The 23,786-nt window shown below is 32.2% G+C and overlaps 1 protein-coding gene across 1 annotated transcript; it reads left to right on the forward strand.

Moving 5' to 3' along the window:
• Positions 1–2,255: 2,255 nt before the first annotated feature.
• On the forward strand, positions 2,256–15,546 carry LOC139524428 (uncharacterized). The gene is made up of 13 exons (XM_071319204.1): positions 2,256–2,341; positions 2,635–2,715; positions 3,108–3,306; positions 5,414–5,935; positions 6,397–6,889; positions 7,682–7,869; positions 8,409–8,568; positions 9,333–9,444; positions 9,876–10,038; positions 10,671–10,815; positions 12,474–12,648; positions 13,520–13,713; positions 15,145–15,546. Exons 2-13 carry the CDS (start codon positions 2,711–2,713, stop codon positions 15,201–15,203), a joined length of 2,415 nt encoding a protein of 804 aa, XP_071175305.1. The 5' UTR covers positions 2,256–2,341; positions 2,635–2,710; the 3' UTR covers positions 15,204–15,546.
• The last annotated feature ends 8,240 nt before the right edge of the window (positions 15,547–23,786 follow it).

Below are 23,786 nucleotides of genomic sequence, written 5' to 3' on the forward strand. Positions count from 1 at the left end.
CGAAATTCGAGGTTGCACAAGTTTAAGCTTTTTCTTAATTTGTTTATATTTCACATTTTTTAATGAAATAATTATATATATGACACAAATGTTTACCTCTACAGTATTTTAAATGTGACGTACCCTAAGCTATATCAACATATAACAATTAAAGTCAAAGTGACTCATTAACAAGTTTATTGTTGACAATGATGTCCGAAATGGTTTTAATTTTGAGGTCACCGTGACATATATGCTTGCGGTTATTTTAATCTATGAATATTAACATGATTACTGATTTTCCCATTTTATGTGAAAAACTTGTTAAAGAAAGGAAAATGGCAATTGTTATCTTATAGTTCGTTTCGTGTGTGTTGCATTGTCGTTTGGTTTTTTTTGTTAGTTGCCCTTCAGTGTTTCTATTGTTTCGTTGTTTTCCTCTTATATTCCCTCAGTTTTAGTTTATAACCCGGTTTTTTTTCTGTCAATCGATTTTTAACTTTTAAACAGCGGTATACTACTGTTTCCTTTATTTACAGCAGATAAGTAAGTTCGTTATGAATTCTTCGAAGTATAGCGCAGATACGCTCAATTATAATAAAAATCTTTACATCAAAATTCATAATTTTTTCAACAAAATGATAATACTTTTATTATTTCTAATGTCATTTAAATATCTAAAGGATGCTAATTGATGGGTTTATAAATCTTTCAATTTTCGAAACTTAAAGGGCCGGCACATATTTGACTTGTGTCTTTGCGGAGCTTGATGATAGCCACCGACTTTAAATTAAAGTGAGTGCACTGTCATTACTATGGTGTGCGTACGGAACCCCTCCCACTTTCATCAGAAACTTTCTAACTTAATTAAGTTGTAACCGGGGCTTTTAATCCAAATACTATACCTTCTCCTTTTCTGATAATAAAAAGGTTTCCCTACCAAAAAACTGGGCCATACAAACTTAAAAAGTTATAAGTTTCACTCAGTCTCACACTCATTAGAATATTGTCAAGTACATGCAACGAACTTAATATGTTAAAATGTGTATTGATTAAATGTTTGACAGTTTACTTTTACAAGAATGTATCTTGTTTTTTTTATTATATAAAACAAATACACGTGTTTACACCTAATAAACTGTAAAAAATGAATTATTTATAGTTGCATAACTTGTTAAAATAGTCAATTTATTCGGCTTTCAAGTAAATTTAGACAATAAACACTAAATATTATGCGTTCTCGTTTCTCCAATTTATTATTTGTTTATATAAATAGCCAATATAGCTTCCACAACTATCTTCTATCCCTTATCCCTGGTTGAAGTGTTTCCGCAGTTTTAATTTGTAACCCGGATTCTCTCAATCGATTCATGACTTTTAAACAGCGGTATACTACTGTTGACTTTCTTTATTCAAACTTTGATTGAACAATGTCATTTTTGGTAACTTCATATCATCTGATCTGTGTCGTTTATGTGCAATGCGATTATTTCATATTGTCATCGCAATTTACTAACTTAACAGTTGTAACTGTCTGGTATTTTATACTTAATCTTTTATAATTAATATTATCTGGGATGAGTAGCAAACATAAGCCTTTCCTTTCGTCAATTAGTAGCTGTATGAGTGCAAATTATTTATATTTAAAAAACATTTTCATCAGAACATGTGTTCTAGTACAAAGGCACACATTTGAATTATAATAAAAATGTTAATACAAGTACATGACATGTACATGACAAAATTATGATATTATAGAGAAGTTGCAATTTTGTTAACTATCACGGATTTTCGATTGATTGCATTTTGCCTTTTATCCCAACAAGCCAAAACATTAAAAGGCTCCAAAGAATATTGTTAGTCCGAATGCTATGAAGTTACTTTCTATAACCATAATGTTTTACTTCGAATGGCAAACTAATGTGTTGCCACTGTTGAGTTTGTCTATTGGGATATCGGAATAATTTTCTGATCATAAGACATTTGTCGACTCAGATTCTGAAGAAAATAATCAGATGATTAGGTCGAATTTTCAATAGAAAATGAGTTATTCATTATCCTGAGATACTTTACATATACCAAAGAACCCGCGGGTTCGAACCGGGATAGGACTCATTATTCACTGCTCTCGAGGCGAGCATGCTACATGTGTCACATCATCAGTGGGGTGGTTGAAGTATTTTGATTTTTTTTAATCTTACTTTCTTTTGCAAAACGTCAGCAGGTTTATAAGTTATTAATAGTATTACCAAGCCCCTTTGAATAGTAAACATATCAAAATATTAAGTTTGTTCGAAATTTTTCGTGCATTCTATTCGTTATATAGAAAAATCAATTAAATCAATTACATTTTCATTAATTGGTAAGTAATGTATACATTTATGTTAAAACTTAATAAAACGAACCAATACATCTTTTGAAAGTTAAAAGTATTTTTTAAAATAACTGTTTATAATAGTAACATTACTACGTGGCTATTTAGATACACATCATGACTTCAGCGCTTGTTTACTAGTTAATAAATGGATATAGCTTTTGAAAGTTAAACGTATTTTTAAAAATAACTGTTGATAATTGTAAGATAATTAAGTGGCTATTTCAATAAACATCATGACTTTATCACTTGTTTACTAGTAAATAGATGGATATTTTTAGATGAAATCATGCATGGATATTGAATAGCTATATAAACGCTATACAAGGAGATGTTTCAGGATAAAGCCCATCAATCATGAAGTAAGTAAATGTGTTAACAATAGTAAAAAAGTACAAAATGTTAAGTTTGAACTTGATTTAATTTTTAATCTAATATTTTTTAAAAATGTACGTTATAAATGCAAAATTTATTTTATAGGAATGTTAAACGGAAATCCTATTCTATATTCTTTATAGTTGAATACATGTATGTATATGTAACAGAAGTATTCTACTTTCCAATAAATAGCAAAAAAAGTTTACGTTATAACAATTTTGTAAAACTACTATATTTTGGGGCCAAAAAGGGGTCTTGCTGGACCTATTCCTTTGATTTCAAAAGAATTCGTTGGCAGTTTTTTGTTTTAAACAAACGAAGATTTGAAAAAAATGTCTTAGCATTGTTTCATCAATCTTTATTTTTGTATTACAAGGACAAGTTTTGCTCTTGTGTTGAGCCTGTCTGCTTGTGTATTCGCAACCTACCAAGTACCAATAGAGAAGACAACTCTTTGGGGTGGTGGGACATCATGGTACTTTAATGGTTATTGTGAATTTGAAGTTTCACAGTCACATGGAGAGAACACTGTCACAGTAGATATGGTCCTAGATCAATCCACTTCAAACTTGCTGGTCAGTATAAAACTTACATTACAGTAGATACTAGTATGGTCTTAGATTAATCCATTTCAAACTTGCTGGTCAGTACAAAACTTACAATGCAGTCGATATGGTCCTAGATCAATCATCTTCAAACTTGCTGGTCAGTACAAAACTTACATTACTGTAACAGTAGATGTGGTCTTAGATCAATCCATTTCAAATTTGCTGGCCAGTACAAAATTTACATTACAGCAGATATGGTCTTAAATCAATCTTCTTCAAATTTTCTGGACAGTATAAAACTTACATTACAGTAGATATGATCTTAAATCAATCTTCTTCAAACTTGCTGGTCAGTTTAACACTTAAAATTACAGTCGATATGGTCTTAGATGAATCTTCTTTAAACTTTCTAGTCAGTATTAAATTACCATTACAGTATATAAGGTACTAGATCGGCTCATGTCAAATCGATCAGTAATAAATCAGGTATTATATAACGGCTCATGTCAAATTAAACATTAGATAAGGTACTAGATCAATCCACTTCAAACTTGCTGGTCCGTATTAAACTTCCATTATGATACATCCGCTCATGTCAAATTAAACAGTAACAAAGGTAGTGTTTATATAACCATACATAAAAAATGTAAACAATAATTAGCAGCGAATGTATAGATATAAGATATTTCACTTTTGCAGAATATGTATCTTATACTGTGAAAGTACTTTTATTCGTGGGGTACCAATTTTCGTGGTTTTCGTGGATGACTTTATCCACGAATTTAAGTGTCCAACGAAATAAAACAACCATCGTCCAAATCAAGACATTGAAAGATCCCCATCGGTTGGTTTGACTATCATCTAGAGAATATATTGAATAACGCCAAATCTGAGAATACTTTAATAGCAGTCACAGAACTACAACGGCATGCATGCGTATACCCGTTTATTTATTAATAATCCTGTACAACTTTTGATCTTTTAAATCTCATAAAAAAATGTTTTGATCGATGAAAGTCAGATTTCCGGTATTGATACGCTAGTATGATAAAGTGTTCATTTTATATCCTCATAGTTCTCGTACATATATATGGGGAATAATAATTTCATGCTGAGCTTGATTTTGATAAGAATTATTTGACAATTCCAGATACTTTTATAGCTTTTGTTTATGTTACTGTTTACTTCAGGTGACATGTTTGTGGCCTAGTTAGCACCTTTGATGGTCTTCAATCTGGTGATCACTTTATCATGGGTCAATTAGTGTTATCACTACGATTTACACGGGCCAATGTTTACTTTGCAATTTCCTTCAATCCAGACTACTAAGTATTTGTTACCTTCGTTTCTAAAGGCATTAATTTACCATTTTTTTTTTTTTTTTTTTTTTGAAAACTAAAATCCACGAATTTAAAAACCGACGAACATGTAAATATTGCTCAAACCACGAAAATTGATACCCACGAATTAAAGTACTTTCACAGTAAGTATGACATTGCCTATTTTAAGATAAAGGGATACATACTTGTTACTGCGACTTCAAACGTGTAATGATTTAATCGCGTCTTTATTCTAGAAAGTATAATTTCTAACTGCGTTTTACTCATTATTGGACTGATATGCATATAATTGTAATATGATAAAATTAAATTTATATTTCATTATAATACGTTATTATGATTGGCTAAACGTAACTTTCGAGATAGTTAAATTATCAATTTTAAAGTCCGAGCCGCCTCGGCAAGGACTTTAAAATTTATAATTTAACTATCGAGATTGGATAAATCCGATAATCCACGAGTAACTATGTAAGAATCTGTTTCTCTTATGATTAAAAATACATTTTCTTTTTTTGTTAACCGAAAATCCCCTTCGAGTGCCTTTCACATTGAACGAAGCTGTCAATTTCATTAACACCTGTTAGCATATTTTGATTCATTCAGCTAGCTAAAAAGGTCATGACCCTTAAAATCATCCAATAATCTTTTGAGATCACCAGCAACCACATGTTGATTAATTTTTTTTATACAATGGGTTCGGAAAGGGATAAATTTCCATAGAATTAGAGAAAATCTACTATACCTAATAGGATAAAAATCTGTTCTATGGATTCATATTGTTCTATATTTCTTAGATTTGGAAATTGACCATTGGTAATACTATAAATATTGGACAGCAATATGAACTTTTCAATCAAGACGAGTGGCATGCTGGTACACAAAAAGTCGATTTTATTCTACAGTACAATGGAAGCCAAGAATCATTCCCAACCGGTACATGTACCAGTAACCTCCCCTCATCTTCCAACCAAGACACCACAACAACAACAACAACTACTACTACTACTACGACACAACCGACGACTACAACAACGACACAACCAACGACAACTACGACACAATCCACGACGACACAACCAACGACGACGACTACGACACAACCGACAACAACGACTACGACGCAACCGACGACAACTACGACTACGTCACAACAATCATCGACATATTACACTGTACCTGTTGCGAAAGATAATACATGGGGAAGTGGGACGAATTGGTATATGCAGGGATCCTGCACATTTGACATACAGAGTCAGTATGGAGTTGGAGATATACATATTGATATGTTCTTAGATCAAACGGTGTATGTGAATCAGGTGAGTTAAAGAATGTGTTATCATATTATATTCATTTGGTACATAATTTGGTATATAGTATTAATTATGTTATCAAGAACTTCGATTTTATTACATACTTATTTATCTACTAAATATTTGTACACGTTTCCATTAGAATGAGTCAGGATATCATTTTCACAAATATCACAATATAACTTTTTCTACAATCATTGTTCTATACCTAACCTTTATGAATAAAGCATCATCATCATCATCATCATCATCATCATCGCCGTCGTCGTTATCGTCATCGTCGTCCTCATTATCGTCATCACCATCGTTTTGGTCGTCGTAGCCACAATTTTTGTTTTGCTATCTTTCGAAAAAAAAATCTTTAATTTAAAACATTTTTAAAGAAATTATTAGTTTTACTAATTACTTTTTTCTTTTAAGCTGGAAATACATTGTATAATACAAATCATAGCTGTTCGTTTTTTCAGATTTGGAATGCCGTGAACTTAGGCCATTCAAATGATTATGATTTGTATTATCTACACAATGCACATCCAATATCTAATCAACTACTTGAAATAGGATTCATTTTAAGATACGAAGGCAGTGAAGCAAGCTATCCAACAGGGACATGTGTGAGTGATATTGCATCTTCACAAGACACGACAACGACGACAACACCTGCAACCACAACAGCGACGACAGCAACAACAACGACGACACCAACAACGACTACAGCGACATCAACGACAACAACAACAACTTTATCTACACCAACATCATCTTCAACGACAACATCAAGCAGTTCCCAAAACGTTTCTACAGCACACGATTACAGAAAACTAATCGAATATTCCATTTTGTTCTATGAAGCCCAGCAATCAGGCTACTTGACATTTAATCGTATCGACTGGCGTGGAGATTCGGCAACCAATGATGTGGGAATCAATGGTGAAGATCTTACAGGGGGCTGGTATGATGGTAAGACATCGTTGAACAAACTTTGAATGTATACAATTTTTTTTATTAAAACCTATAAAACTTTGAGAGATATTTCGCCACTTAAGCCTAATAAAAAATAAAAAAATATTGAGACAGTTGATACTGTTGACGTCTAAGTCGCAGACGATAGAAACAGTATGCATTAGTCCCTTTTCAGCGGAGAATCGGTGAGACAAACATAAATTCTGCTGGTACTTCGTATCCTTATTGAAAAATTCATGATACGGGCCGTCAACGAATTGACATGAAGATATTGACGACGTAAATCAACGGAAGTCATTAAAAGAGGGTGTTGGTATGGTTGTGTTGTGTTGTATGTTTGTTTTTAATGTGTATCTCTTGTATATCAGTCTAGCTGCTTTTGATTTCTCACTGCTGTATTCACTGCTAAGTTTCCTTCTGTATTAAATCTTCCTTTGTTCATTACTACAACAGTTTTTTGTTTCAATTTTATAAAATACGTAGTTATTTTAATATTTTGTACAGTTCCTTTTTGATTGCACAACTGTCACCATATGTCTGCTGGCTGGTTAAGTCCGGTCGTACTTTCCTTTTGAGTTTTGTTTTTAATCTATAATAGATAAGAATTACAACAAATCTTTATAAATGACAACTAACTCACAAAAAAAGCAAGACATAGTCATTGTGCCTATTGTGTATGTAACTTACTCAAAGTATTGATATTAACAATTTTGTTGTATTTTTTTTTTAATCGACAGTAATATTATGCCTAAATTTAAAAAAAAAACAGACTCTTGTCATTATTTTCAGCTGGAGATGGCGTCAAATTCAACTTTCCACTGTCAGCTTCTGTAATTAATCTTGCCATGGGCTTATTGCATTGGAAAGATGCATACGAAAACTCTGCTCAATTACAAAATATGTATAACTCTATCAAATGGCCGTTGGATTATTTACTTAAGTGTTGGAGGCCATCAGATAGGATTTATTATGCTCAGGTAGGACAAACCGATTATGTTATTGATAGAAAAAAAGAAGTCGAATTTTTAAGTCTAAGAATACTTCTATGGACTTTAAACTAATAAAACAAGTAGGGCTGATTAATCTAGGACAATATATCGCGTTATAAGACTTATAACGCGATATATTGTCCTAGATTAATCAGCCCTACTTGTTTTATTAGTTTCATTGCAATATGTTATCTTTAATTGGCTTTCAGCCACGAAAATAACTTATTCAGTTTTAGCAAATAGTTATCAAAAGCACCAGGATTATAATTTAGTATGCCAGACGCGCGTTTCGTCTACATACGACTCATCAGTGACGCTCATGTCAAAATATTTAAAAAGCCAAACAGGTACAAAGTTGAAGAGCAAAACAAGCGCTCCAAAACTGGTAAATCACAGTTCTTATGTTTTAAATGCAATTTGCTGCTGTTCAACTATTTATATCTCCTCTTTGTATTTTATCTTTGATATATTTAAATATATTCTTTGTATACGAATCCAGTTTTATAATACATGTAATTCAAACATAGGTTGGTGATGGCGACCTTGACCATGCTTATTGGGGACGACATGAAGACATGACTATGAATAGACCTGCGTATTATCTTGACGATACCATGTCAGGAGCTGACGTCACTGGTGGAACAGCAGCAGCATTGTCTGTCGGTGCTTTGGTATTTAGTGAATCTGGTAAATAATGCTAGGATTCTTTGTAGTTCATATGATTGCATATAGCCATTTTGAAATGATCAAGGCTTTGTTGTGGCGTCAACTGTAGTTCTCCTGCCATTATCATCTCTTGTAAAAAAAAAATTGTTACGTTAATTATAGAAAAATTAAAATTGGAAAATTGCGTCAGTATTCAAGTTTAAAACAACAGAGAGATTACTATATTATCATTCTTTCCCGAAAAGTTTAAACAAAAAACGTGAGGAAAATAGGAGATATCAAATTTTACCACAGTCTCATGGTTCTTCAAAATTCGAATTTAATAGACACAATCGAGAAGTGCCCATCACATACACTAACAGAACTATACCCGACTGTAATACTTCTCATTTGTTACAAGCATTTTGTCTACAATGTATGTCCCTTATACATTTGCATTGTGTTTGTTCTTTCTAAATGATATTATAGGGCTATTGCATGAATATTGGGGAATATTGTACCGAGTAGAATTTTATATTGCACGAGCTTGCGAGTGCAATATATGTTCTACGAGGGACAATACTCCCCAATATTCATGCAATAACCCTTTTATTGTATAGCAATATAATATTTGAAAGTAAAACTAAGATTTTGTCTTTGATGACGTCATGAATTTTGAAGATTTATTGCACTAGTGCAATTTTAGAATTTATTACACGCTAACTTTTGGTTACTTTCTGTGGGAAATATTATATTGCTATGCAATAATATAATTTACTTTTGAACGTTTAATTTATTTATTACAGACTCGTCGTATGCAGCCACACTTTTGTCAAGTGCTGAGAGTTTATATTCTTTTGCAAAGGATATTCCAGGTTTATACAACAGTGACATCCATGATATAACCCAATTTTATGAGTATGTCTCTCTTTCTTTCATTAATAATATCTTCTTTCAATGTTTTAAATATTTAATTTTCAATAAAGTCGTGTTTTGTCTTTTAATCATACCGATTAAAAAAAGTGTTACTTCAATTGCTAAACTTAAGTTAACGAACTCCGTTTGACTGTGCGGCACACAGATAGGTGATGGTTATAATCTGAATTCATTCCCTCATATGGACAAAACTATTTAACTTTGAAAAAAGATGCATACAAATTTGTACACCCTGCTGTCGTTTGAACTGGATGGAAAATAGCTTTGACATTGTTGGATAAAAATGAGGAAATATTATTACTCTGTACACGTCTGGCTAAGTTTCAAATTTTAAAATACAATAACGTCTCTGCATTTCAAAAGTGAACAATCTTTCTCTTCTAGATGAATAGAGTCACGGTTTTCTTTCACAGGTCCCATGAGTATAAAGACGAGATGTGTTTAAGTGCAGTACTTCTATATATGGCAACCAATAACCCACAATACCTAACTGAAGCTCAAGCTTTTTACAACGACTACAACCATGACAGCGTTCCATGGGCGTTTGACTGGGACGATAAGACGGTGCTCTGTGAGGTTTGTAAAATATACACATGGAAAAATAATAACCATTGACAGAATGGATGCATAAACGAATATGTTAGTTAACGAAATAAACAAAGACAACACATTATGATAACATATGCTATTTTGTAGCCATTGTTTGTTGAAAACTTTAGATTTTTTCTCATTGAAATAAATTATAAATATTACACAATCACGCTTTGAAATAAAGCATCAGTATTTTAACGATGTCCAAATCTCCCAAATCGTATAGGAAGACAAATAAAGTTAATTAACAGAATCTGAGAGAATTGCATGTACTCTAAAAGGAATGAGACCCGATCGCAGTTACAGGGTATGATTAAAACAAAATTATGTTGCTCCTTACGTATACAAGTATATTACTTTCATTATTTTAAAATACGAAATTTGAAGGTTTTTTTTTACACACAAGAAACAGAAACATTTGTGGGTTGACAAACAGTGTTGAAGAATAGACAAATGCATCTGCATTTTAGATCTTGAAAAAATCTGCCATCATTACCGAAGAACTAAAATAGCCCCAAAATGTCCATAACTTTATTGTTAAAGATAATAGTGTCTTTAGAACTACAACATACCTTTAGCAGGGTAAAATTAGTTTCTGTATTTTCTATCTTTTACAGATTCTTCTTTATGATATTACTGGTGATAACACGTACAAAACACGTGTGGAGAATTTCGTCACTGCTTGGATGCCATCAGGATCTATACCATACACAACATGTGGACTAGCATGGAGATTGGAATGGGCATCGCTTAGATATTCGGGTAAATTTTGTCCTATGAGAAATATAGTCTATAAAACAAAAAAATTACTATAATTCTAATACTATGGATTATTAAGGTCTTTCCTTTTTCAAAAGGGAAAGACCTTACTGTATTTCTTCTGTTTGTTATTATTCTTCCGCCAAACTTTGACAAATTCATCCTTGTTAACCGTAAGGCGTGTCGCTTTCATGTTCACAATTTGAATCGGTCTCATGAATACTTATCCTGAACTCACCCTCTTAGTCGAAATATTTTATCGGTTCGGAGAAATCCCTCTGAAACCCAAAAACCTTGTTATCGTTCCAACACTGTAACCATAATAGGTAGAAATAAAATGAAGGGTGAAATTTGTTCAGGACCAGACCTTGGTTCTTCGTTACATTTGGATCGAAAAGATTCAACGACTCATTGGTAGGGTTATGCCCCTATCAAAATTAACCGGTGTCGGTTGGCCACCAAACCTCAGAAACCGTAAGTCGTAGACACCTAGGGTCTTCACCATTCATCATCAATTCATGTATCTTTGAAAAATACCTCAAGGTCAAATTTGTATGTTGACCTTGACCTTTGACCTAACACCTTGTTAGATGATAATCTCAGCAACCATTATACTTACAGAAATTTTGAATAGTGGAAAATGTTTGGGTCATTAAGGCGCAACTTTGTTACATTTTAACCGAAGAGATTTGACCTTTCTGTAAGGGGCATAACCCCTGATTTAGGTTTCTTAAAAGACAAAATCAGCTTTTACTATATAACCAAAGGTCCTAGACCCATGGGGTCTTCAGCAATCACATTGGGGACTAATGACCTTGACAAAGGTCAAACGGTCAAAGGTCAAGGTCATGTTCCAGATAGCGAATTTAGTGTTTTTAACCTTACATAAAGGATTTTTAGTGTGTTTTCAAGCTTTTTAAGATTGACCTTGACCTTTGACCTTTCAACTTTTTATTGGATATCTCAAAAACGATTATACTTACAGAAATAGTAAATAATGAAAAATGTTGAGTTAACTAAGGCGCAACTTTTTTACATTTTTGACCGAAGAGCTTTGACATACCTTTAAGGGGCATAACCCCCATTAACAGTTTATGAAAAGACAAAATTAGCTTTAAGTCTTGTACCAAAGGTCCTAGACCCATGGGGTCTTTTATAATGACAGGGTGGAGCAATGACCTTAACAAAGGTCACAAGGTCAAAAGTCAAGGTCATGTCCTAAAAAGCGAATTTGTTGTTTTTGTCATATTTTAACGGTTTTATGTGTGTTTGAGAGCTTTTCAATGCATTCCATGACTATTGGAACATGTATTTTACATTACGAAAAGGAAAGACCTCTCAATTGTTCAAGAACAATTGACATTTTAATTTATATATCATTTATGTATCTACTTTTCCATTCTCAATTTTATTTTGCTTGACACTCTTTTACAAACTTTACCTATAACGCAAACGTTGACAAGAAAATAAGAAACAAAAGGGATTAAAGGCAGTTTAAAACTGTAATCGTTTCATGAAAACTTATGACGTAAATAAACTTCAATAAAGGAAACAACATAATGTAGTTTGAAGGCAGCTCACCTGTTAAGAAGCAATGTTCTGTGGTAACTTTAAAACTTGTAAAGATTGTTCGAAACCTTAACTATATGTTTGAATTGCAGCTAATGCAGCATTTATTGCCCTGCTAGCAGCAGATGCAGGGATTGGCGATGCATCAGTATACAAGACATGGGCTATGTCACAGATTCATTACATGGTCGGAGATAATGGCCAGGATTTCAGTTTCTTGATTGGATATGGAACTGCTTTCCCAAAGCGCCCTCATCACAGAGGAAGGTATGTAAACAGCATTATAAAAGAATTAAAATATATTTTGTCCGATGATTCTCCTTTGAAAAGCAAATTTTCTCAATGTACACTTGCAATCAATTTTTGGTATACTTGTTCAAGCAAGTGACGTCGTTTACTATCTTGACATACATCGTTTTTTTCAATTTTCTTTTGCTAAAGTGCAACAAAAAAACAAACGCCACTGCAACATACATAGAAACGAACTATTTTAACCTGGTGCTAAATGTTAGAAAGGTGTATGTATTAGATTAGGGCGATATATGTTTATCGATGTTCCTGCCTGGTAAATCCGTTCGAAAGACACAAATCTAGAAAACTAACAGAAACTGAGACAAACTTCAAAATGAGCCGATTTTAATGTTCTATCAAAGGCGCTTATGTTCATGATCTAACATAATATGAACAAGATAATACTAGAAACATAATATCTATATTTTCCTAATAATTCGTAATAGAATGAATGTTAATTATCAGTGTGATAAGATCTAAATTGGAATCTAAAAGCAGATGAAATTAGATTTGTTTATTGCATTTAAAAATCATCTTATAAAGGATCATGCAACTTAAATATAATGTTCAAATGGTAGAAAATATACATGCGATTTACTCAGGTTAGTTAAAAATAAATAAAAAGTAGTTAGAAAGCAATTATATCTTGTGAAGTCTTAACGAATTTAGACTTTATGTTTCGACAGGATAAACATCTGCATTTAATTTCGAGTGAACACCTCTTTACATTGATTAGGCTTGCGTATAAATCTTCGATAGGACGCCAAAAACTCCTTGCAGTGTTTTAAAGACTGCTATGAGTTTCGTCTTGATAAACAAATAGATAACCGTGATTTTTTTTCTTCAGTACCTGTGATTACTCTCCTGCTACATGTGACTGGGGTACTTATTGGAGCTCAGGTCCTAACTCACACACACTTTATGGGGCACTTGTTGGAGGTCCTGAGGATCTGCAAGACACCTATGTTGATGATAGAGATAACCATAAGACAAATGAGGTGGCTTGTGACTACAATTCTGGATTCCAATCAGCAGTAGCAGGTATGAATTACATAAAAGTAAGGGGGTTCAAATGTACAATTTTCGACAATCAACGATTTCTGACGTATCTAATTTAGTTTATTAGTTATCACAACTCATTTTGATCTAAGTCGTCAAATGACATTTGTTATTGGGAATGAAACGTCATGTGTAGTATACTGAACTTTTATAACTATAGGAAGTCAACTCAAAGTGTTAAATACAAAAGGAGTGTATAAATTATGAAAGTTTTTATTTTTCAAACTTGTCAGTATCACAAGGGCACCCTGATAAAATGAATTGTACTAGTTTTAAATATATAGTATTTTAAAGTATCGTTTGATTTTTAAGAACATGTATATATTTTGTGCAATGTGTCTCATAAACCAAATAATGTAGCTGGGTATTGATTATACTATCATGTATGTTTTAATCTTTTTGCATAATATGTATGTCAATCAATATGTGACACGTTAATAAAATAGATTATTATTTGTTCTTGGTACACATTTGTACTTGGTACACACTGTTTAATTAGGAACCGCTCATTTTTATAATTGGAATACTGAATTTTTTTGATAATCGGTTTTAAGTTTAGCGACGACATATTGTTATGCAAAAAGTTTGGTAATTTTCATACTTTGTTCACTTGTTCTATGATGTACAAGTAAATGTGAATGCATATAAACTCCCATTTCTGTTGAAATAAAATGTTTACTCTCAAAACTCCACTTAACAATGGTTGGAATTTTTGTAACGGCTGTACACATCTACAAAATAATTGAAAGTTTCAATAATAAAAAAAATTGGCTGATACGGATGTAGAATAACAAACTGCTTTTTCAGGCGAATATTTGAATCTTGTTGCTAATGTTCAACACCGCTTTCTCCACATCCATGCAAATGCAGGTTAAATTTTATTAGTCTTATTTCTTCATGTTCTTGTGGAAATTTTAACAAAAAGTTAAATACTGCACTGAGAGGAAAATTCAAAACGGAAAGTCCCATATCAAATGACAAAATTAAATGATAAAACACATCAAACGAATGGACAACAACTGTCATATTTCGGACTTGGCACAGGCATTTTCAAATGTAGAAAATGGTGGATTAAACCTGTTTTTCACTGTCAACAAAGTGAGAGGTTTAGCGCTATCAAACCAGGTTTAATCCACTATTTTCTACATTTGTCAGGAATATGACAGTTTTTGTCCATTCGTTTTTTATGTGTTTTATCATTTGATTTTGCCATGTGATTATGGACTTTCCGATTTGATTTTCTTCTGAGTTCAGTATTTTTGTGATTTTACTTTTTATAGAAAAGTAAAGTAAAGGACACAATTTATCGAATATGGTAAATGCGTTTGTCTTTCAGCTTTCAAAATATTAAAATACAAATAGAGACTCATACCAGTATTGTTAATATACATTGGATTATATTTTTTTTTACAGGTTTGCTTCACTTTGCCGTAAACGGAAACTTGCCTGCTGCTCCTATGCCTAGTTGTTAATTGTGGAAACCACCGACAACTTTTACAAATTTATTATCTAGGGACATGATGTTATATGTTTTACTTAGCTATAATATTACATGCTACAAGTACATATTTTTTCTGTCCAATTTCTTCAGATATTTTTGCAAGTCACAAAAATGTCTCTTGATATAATTCGAGTCCATAACTGTTTTTTAATTTTTAATTAAATGATTCCCATGTGTAGTGTTTACAGGGATTCTGACAAATTTTGAAATAGTATGTGAAGTTGAGACTCCTAGTATATTTGTTGTACATTTCTTGTTTACTATCAGCTTTATAATCAGTCGTTAATCAAATAAATGCATCCTGTGATCTTTTATTTAGTGGAAGCTATTGAGAAGGAAAGTTATAAATGGTATGGGCGAAACCTTTGAAACCCCGTTGTGTATTTTTTTTTTAGATGGATTTTATACTGAACTGGGTTGGTACCGCTTTAAAATTTTTATATATAAACATTTTGATAACGGGATGTTTCCAGCTAAGAATTCAATATAACGTGGCATACGTGCAGTCTTTTTTTCTTGAAATCCAAAATTCGTAATGTGCTATCAATATTCAAAACACTAATGTTTGCTTACACAAAAAAATAAAATCACAAAAATACTGAACTCCGAGGAAAATTCAAAACGGAAAGTGCCTTGTTGCTAATGTTCAACACCGCTTTCTCCACATCCATGCAAATTCAGGTTAATGGTTATTAGTTTTATTTCTTGTGGAAATTTTAACAAAAAGTTAAATCATAAAAATACTGCACTCCGAGGAAAATTCAAAACGGAAAGTCCAATATCAAATGACAAAATCAAATGATAAAACACATCAAACGAATGGACAACAACTGTCATATTCCTGACTTGGTACAGGCATTTACAAATATAGAAAATGGTGGATTGAATCTGGTTTTATAGCGCTAAACTTCTCACTGTTATGACAGTCGCATCAAATTCCGTTATTTTTACAACGATGCGTGAAGACAACAGACATAATCGGTAAAATAGTCAAAATATGGTTACAGTAGTCATCACTGTGCAACAATCTCAGGACAAACAAACATATACAAAAAACACAAAAAAAGCATCTATCAAATTAAAAAACGCATTCTTTGTTTCCCGTGTTGGGCGTTAGAAAATACAAAAAAAGAAATTTTGTCGTTCAATGTCTATTCAAAACAATTATAATTTCACATGGAGACTGGTGGTATATGAAGGTTTATAAAATTAAAAGTTATGTTAGAATTAATTACAGAAACAGACCGAGATAAAAAATTATGATCCAGCAGTTCTTTAGAATTTTTAAGAATCCATATATGGTCAATTCTACTACGCGAATGAAATGATCGTATGTTGTTCAATGTATTATCAAATTCATAATAGAACAATAACATATGACATATAATAGAACAATAACATAATGACATATAATAGAACAATAACATAATACCGGGATCTTTAAAAGTACAGAGTCACGTTATAAGAAACAAGGAAACACAAAAAGTCGCATATACACACCAGCAAAAATGAAAGATATCACATAAACCATACCAAACAGTAAAATTATTATTTATAACACGTTGCTAGATTATAAACAACGTCAGTACGCAGAATCTATTTATCAAGACCATCATGTAAGGCTTAGCTGACATAACTAAGTCAAAATGACTAATTTGAGTGACACTGATGAGTCCTAAACAAATTAGGTCGACAGCAGTGTACCGATGTTCAAAGCAGTGAGATTGTCTGCGTCGAAACGGTTAGTGTCTTCTGTTATCTATGCGTCACCGGCAATTGAGATACATACACTACTGCAAAATGAACAAGAACGGCTTGTCAACACTATAAGCGTCTCCTGCTAGGCATGCATCACCCGCCGAATGAATTCAAACGAAAGGAAAAAACGCGTGTATGGTATACAAATGCAAAAAGTGAGCTTTTTATTTTTGATGATATCAACGTTTTTGCTTTCAAAAGAGTTGATCTCTAATGTACCGCACACAAGAGATATATGTTGTGTGCAAGGAAGACATATATATTTTTTTAATTTCAATCAGCGGATGGGGTTCAAAGGGAAATCGTCCCAATATAATCATATTGAATATCTCCATATATGTCTTATGTCAAACAGCCCCTTAATAATTGGATGCTTTGTCAAAAAGACAAAAAAAAATGATAAAATATGTATATTGTCTTGTTGTCGTCTTACTGGTTTAATTCACTTTGCCGATAATGAAACTTTCCTAATGCTGCTTGTTGCTGATCGTGAGAACCGCCGAAAAAATTACGAACTTAATTTCTAGGTACATAGTTATTTCTGATATTGTAGTAGAAAATCTATGATGTTTTATATTTTTGCTGTACATTTTTTCTCTCGATATTCGTCGAGTCACAAAGTTAAAATATACTTGTAAGAATGTATACGTTCAGGTATTTCACATCCAATACTTTATGGAAATATTCTTTATAAAGCACAAAAATGTCAGTATTCACCTCAGAAGCTAACAAAACCTTTAAATAGACTTATTAAGGAGGGATATAGTTACGATACTGTTGTCAGGTCATTAAAGATTGCATATTTTGGCGTTAATATTGATTCACTTATAGGGTCTTTGAATCGGAACTAAACACATTTATTTAAAAACCAGTTGTTGGCATGACACGAGTTATGTTCTTCTCATATATGTTATGATGGTATGATACTAAACTCCTCACGGGGAGGATTGTACCTGATATTCATATGATGAAGACATAATTTTTCAATCAGTTTAATTGAAGTCTGGAGCTGGCATGTCAGTTAACTGCTAGTAGTCTGATGTTATTTATGTATTTGTCATTTTGTTTATTTTCTTTGGTTACATCTTCTGATATCAGACTCGGACTTCTCTTGAACTAAATTTTAATGTGCGTATTGTTATGCGTTTACTTTTCTGCATTGGCTAGAGGTATAGGGGGAGGGTTGAGATCTCACAAACATGTTTAACCCCACCGCATTTTTGCGCCTGTCCCAAGTCAGGAGCCTCTGGCCTTTGTTAGTCTTGTTTTATCTTAACTTTTAGTTTCTTGTGTACAATTTGGAGTTTAGTATGGCATTCATTAACACTGAACTAGTATATATTTGTTTAGGGGCCAGCTGAAGGACGCCTCCGGTGCGGGAATTTCTCGTTACATTGAAGACCTGCTGGTGACCTTCTGCTGTTGTCTGCTCTATGGTCGGGTTGTTGTCTCTTTGGCACGTTCCCCATTTCCATTCTCAATTTGATAGCTATTATCACTTTTCAATAAATGATGTGCATGACAATTTAGAAAATGTTATACAGATGAGACTTCTAGTATAGTTTCTCTTTTATAGCTTGTTTACTGTCAACTTGTTACTCCGTCTGTATTTGCTAAGAGAGGCCCACTGGAGTCTAATTCGACGTAAATGTCTAGTAAGGATTGAGGCGGATGTTGCTGTGTTTGCGGATTCATAAATTTTTAATTTAGGAGAATATACTAATGGGATCTAATCAGAAATGTTTTAATTGCTAATGGATAGAACATCATCAATATACATATATGTGAAATTAAATGGCCTAGCTTCTTCGATCTTCTTGTTTTACGGAAGTGTTAGGGGCATACGATACAGTTTTGATCCCGTATTTACAAGTTGATGAAAATTTGCATATAGGCTATTTTTTACCTGATTAAATCAAATATGTAATAAGAAACAATCCTTCAGATGCTACTTTTTTAGTTAAGTGAGGTAGAAATTTTGTATATTTGCTCAAAATTCGGATTTGTGGCCGTATTTTCCCTTTCGAAAGAACATAACTTTTTTGTTTTAAAAGATAAACACAAATTGTTTTTTTTTTAAATAATTAGTAATTTCTGTATTGTATAAGTATTCTAAAAATGCATTTTTTGTTCAGAAATAACTCATATTTATCAAATGGTCACCAAGAATTGAGAAAAAAACGTCGTTTTTTGCTGTATATTTTTCAAAATTAAAAAACAGTTTTATAAAAATTTTGTTCACATAATCTCTCTGCAAAATGAAACAAAATGTCGTTTTAAAAAATGGGGGTCCATGCACTCGTTTTCTATAGTATTCAATTGTTCAAGTGGTATGGTGCAGTGAAAACATTCGAAGTTTGAGTATTGCGAGACTTACCGTGCTTTTTGTTGGTGAAAGATTGGAGAAAGGGCACTTTGTTTTGTAAATGAAGATTAAATCTATTTGATCTTACCTCCTATACATTTCTAGGAATATGATTGTTTTACAGCGTCCGCGTTGAGACCGTTCAATACACGGTTAGTAGTGGATTTACGACTTTGGCACTGTTTGATTATTTAAAAGTATTGAAAGTTCTGTTTAATATTCCCAGATAACACATAATATTTTCATGATATTATTGACTGGTTATATATATGTTTTTCAAAAATATTTACCAAAAAATATTTTAAAGACATTTTTTTTACATCAGAAATTATGCATTAATGATATTTTAACAATAATATTTCGTCCTAATGTTTGATTGCTAATATAAACACATTTTTTGTAAATATTTTTTTATAATGAATAATAAATATTCTTTGCTGATGTTTTTAAAACGTTAAATAGACAGTTTTATAAATGAGAACAATTGTATGTCGAGGAGATATTTCTTTGCAATATTCAATCAATATCTGATGGACATTTTTATATAACATTTAATATATATATTTTTTAGATGTGTAAAAGAAATATTTATAAAACATTTTTGATTTACATCTATGTAAAGCATAGGTTTGATGTATAATAAAATATCTTTTTGATGTAACATCAATATACTTTTCTTGTCCTAATCAAAAATATAAAAATTGTAATATCTAATGAATATTTCAATAACATCAGAACAATATATTTTTTCGATTTTATTTAGAAAATATTAGTTAAAGACTGTTTCATAATAGTTTTAAGATAATATGTTTAATAGATATTTGTAAGATGTATGCTAGAAATGTTCTCCAAATGTTTGTCAGTGATATTTGAGTGAAGCACATGTTTGATATGAAAAAAGAAATATTTTATAAACATTTTTACATAATATTTTTAATTGATATTTGTAAGATGTACGACAAATGTTTTTCTTATGTTTGTTAGTGATATTTGTGTGAAGTCCATGATGTTTGATATGAAAAAGAAAATATTTTTTATATAATTTTTTAATCAGATTAACATGAATGTCTCCTTATTTTTGATAGAAAAGTCTTAACAATTCTAATCTAACTTAAATGAAAGTTCAAATCAAGTCAAAAGAAAAATTATCTAGCGAATAACGATTGTGTTCTAAGAGCATTGAGGACCCAGTAAAAATCAAAATGATAAAGTCATACCAAATAGGACTACGATAATCTGTGCCTAGAACTAGAAAATTCTTTGTATTTTGCCTAATTCAAAGTTTTTTTAAACATTGTTTATAAAAAAATATCATTGATATTTCATGCCAATAAAGAAATATAAGCCAACATTGTGCCAACAATATGCCAACGTATTAAGTACTTATCTCTCCCTTTTATACCACATACTTGAAAATTATATTATTTCAATGTTCTAACAAAAAATGTGCTCTTCCTTCTCTTTATCTAACATTTTCAAATCTGAGTAGTCATTTAAATGTATTTACCTAAATGATTGAATAATTTTATGCACAAACAAAAAATATTTAAAACCAGCCCAAAACAACAAATACAATTTGAATATACTTTCATTTTTTCATTTTCTTGTATATCAACACATCATTGACACGAGTGAATTTTCATAATCTCCAATTGATAAGTTGTTAATCTACTGAATATATATATTATAATATTAACCAGTAGAATTGATGAAATGACTTATAATCATTCAATTCAATGCCTCAACTTTTTATGAAAATGAGAATAAGGTTGACAGACTATTTAAAAAAAAACATTAGGTAGACATCAATAAAACATATCCTAGACATTAGAAGAATATTTTGTCCAGATGTTTGAAAGATGTTGTCTGGATATTTTCAATTGAAACTGAATTATATCAAAATTATGTTATTTCAATATAAAATCAAGATATTTAAAAATAATGCTCTTTAAACATTCAGAACAAATATTTCCAGAAAATATGCTATTCACATGAGTACAGCCAGACATATCACGTCAAAAACATGTTTTTGAATGATATTTTGGTGATATTTTGCAATATATTTTTAAAATATCAATAAAATGTTTTTGTGCTACCTGGGTTGTTATATCAAGGTTGTTGATATAAACAGTTATTGTTTGCATTATATTTTTTAGTGCAGACCAATTGTAGAAGGTTCTTAAAATTGAACAATTGAACACTTTAATATAGAAATAAGAAGATGTGTTATGATAGAAAATGAGACAACACTAGTCTAAATTAAACAAATAAAGATGGTCGATAAGATAAATTCGTTACATAGTGCGCTCTCATCCCATATGGAATTTACTGACCCCGTATATATCATATTAGGTCACTTACACACTATGTAATATAAGTTATATGGTTCGCTACTGACTCCCTACAGATTCATAGAGGGTTAGTAAAATTCATAAGGGGTGAGGCCGGAGGCCGAATCCCCTACGGATTGTATCCATCCTCTATGGATCCGTAGGGGGTCAGTAGTTAACTGTATAACGAATTGATCGCACGCTGTACTTTTTCTGTTGCGTTTTATTGAAAAATAAACAATGAAACACAACAACATCAATTATAGATGACATCACCATTAACGCGTCATGAACCCCCTATGAAATTGACTGACACCACCCCTCCCCCCCCCTTTTTTTACGGTTTCATAGGGGTCACCACGTGACGTCGTTTAACCAATCACAACGTGATAATATACCCGCGGTGCGATAACTAATAATATTAAGATCTGCTACTAACTGTCGTATACTTTCTTTTGTTCTTATGACGTTCCGCCACAAACTACTGGAGTATCTTCCATCGTTCATATGAGCTTTGGATTGCTACATATACTGCAGGAGTTCCTTATTTTTTCCTTCCGTATGAAGATTTGTTGAAAACTGCAAATAGATATAGGAAGATGTGGTATGAGACAACTCTCCATCCAAGTAACAATTTATAAAAGTAAACCATTATAGGTCAACATACGGCCTTCAACACGGATCCTTGGCTCACACCGAACAGCAAGCTATAAAAGGCCCCAAACAATTACTAGTGTAAAACCATTCAAACGGGAAAACCAACGGTCTAATCTATATAAAAAAAACATCGAGAAACACGCATGAACTACTTAAACAGACCACAACTACTGTACATCAGATTCCTGACTTAGGACAGGTGCAAACATTTGCAAAGGGATTACACGTTTTAATGGTACCAAACTTTCTCCCTTTTCTGAAACAATAGTATAACATCACAACATAGCAAGACACACTATAAAATATCAATTGGAAGGCTTAACTCTGACAATTAAGCTCCCTATACTAATAATGTGCGTTCTGCTATAAACTGTCCTTATATGACATATGCTCCACTGTAATTTGTTGTCGCTCTTTTGTGTTCTGAAACAAACTAACGAACTTCCTTCTATTATTCACAAGATATCTTTGACAAACTGCTAGGTTGTAACAATCACAAGAAGAGTCTATTGCTCATATTACTACAAACTGTTTGTTGCATTCGATTGTTTATGTATATAAGTTCTGCTCCGAACAATTTGAGTGCATTCAATTACTCATATGAGTTCTGATACAAATTCATGGGTTCCTTCAGTAATTCACAGAGAATTGTTAGCCAGCGGTTCTTTCTATACCTTATAATGCCTTCTATAAATTGTTAATTCGAGTTCTGATTAGTTCTGCTTAAAACTGATAGGCAACTATCCTAATATGAATTGGATGTAAGCAATTAAAGGCAACCGTAAGGCCTTCAACAATAACAAAACCTGATACTGTAAAGTCGTTTATAAAAGGCCATAAAATGCGTGAAACAATTCAAACGATAAAACTAACGGCTTAATTATAAGAAACAAATCTTTTTACAAAATATCAAATATGAGTTGAGGCATGACCCAACGACAACCACTAAACTACAGGCTCCTGACTTGGGTGAAGGTTCATAAAGAATATGGCAGGGGGTGATATAAAAACAAAGATGTGGTAATCTATGATTGCCAATGAGACAACTCTTCATAAGAGACCAAATGATACAGATTTTAACAGCCATAGGTCACCATACGACTTTCAACAATAAACAATGCCCATACCACATAGTGAGCTATAAACGGCCTAGAAATCACAAATGTAAAACAATTCAAAGGAGAAAACTAACGGCCTAATTAATGTAGAAAATAAAGTGAACGAAAAACAAATGAGCAACACAGCAACAACGACAACCAGTGACTTACAGGCTCCTGAATTGGGACATGTTAGCGGGATCCAAACCATCTCCTAACCTGGGACAGTGATGTAACAGTACAACAACTTGTTTGGGAGCGCTCAATCCTCCTCGAAGCTGAAACAGTAGTGTAGCAGTACAATATTAGAACAACCTGTGCAAATCTGTTGCAATTAAAGTAACTCA

The sequence above is a fragment of the Mytilus edulis genome, chromosome 5, assembly GCF_963676685.1.
Source record: "Mytilus edulis chromosome 5, xbMytEdul2.2, whole genome shotgun sequence".
Lineage (NCBI taxonomy): Eukaryota > Metazoa > Mollusca > Bivalvia > Mytilida > Mytilidae > Mytilus > Mytilus edulis.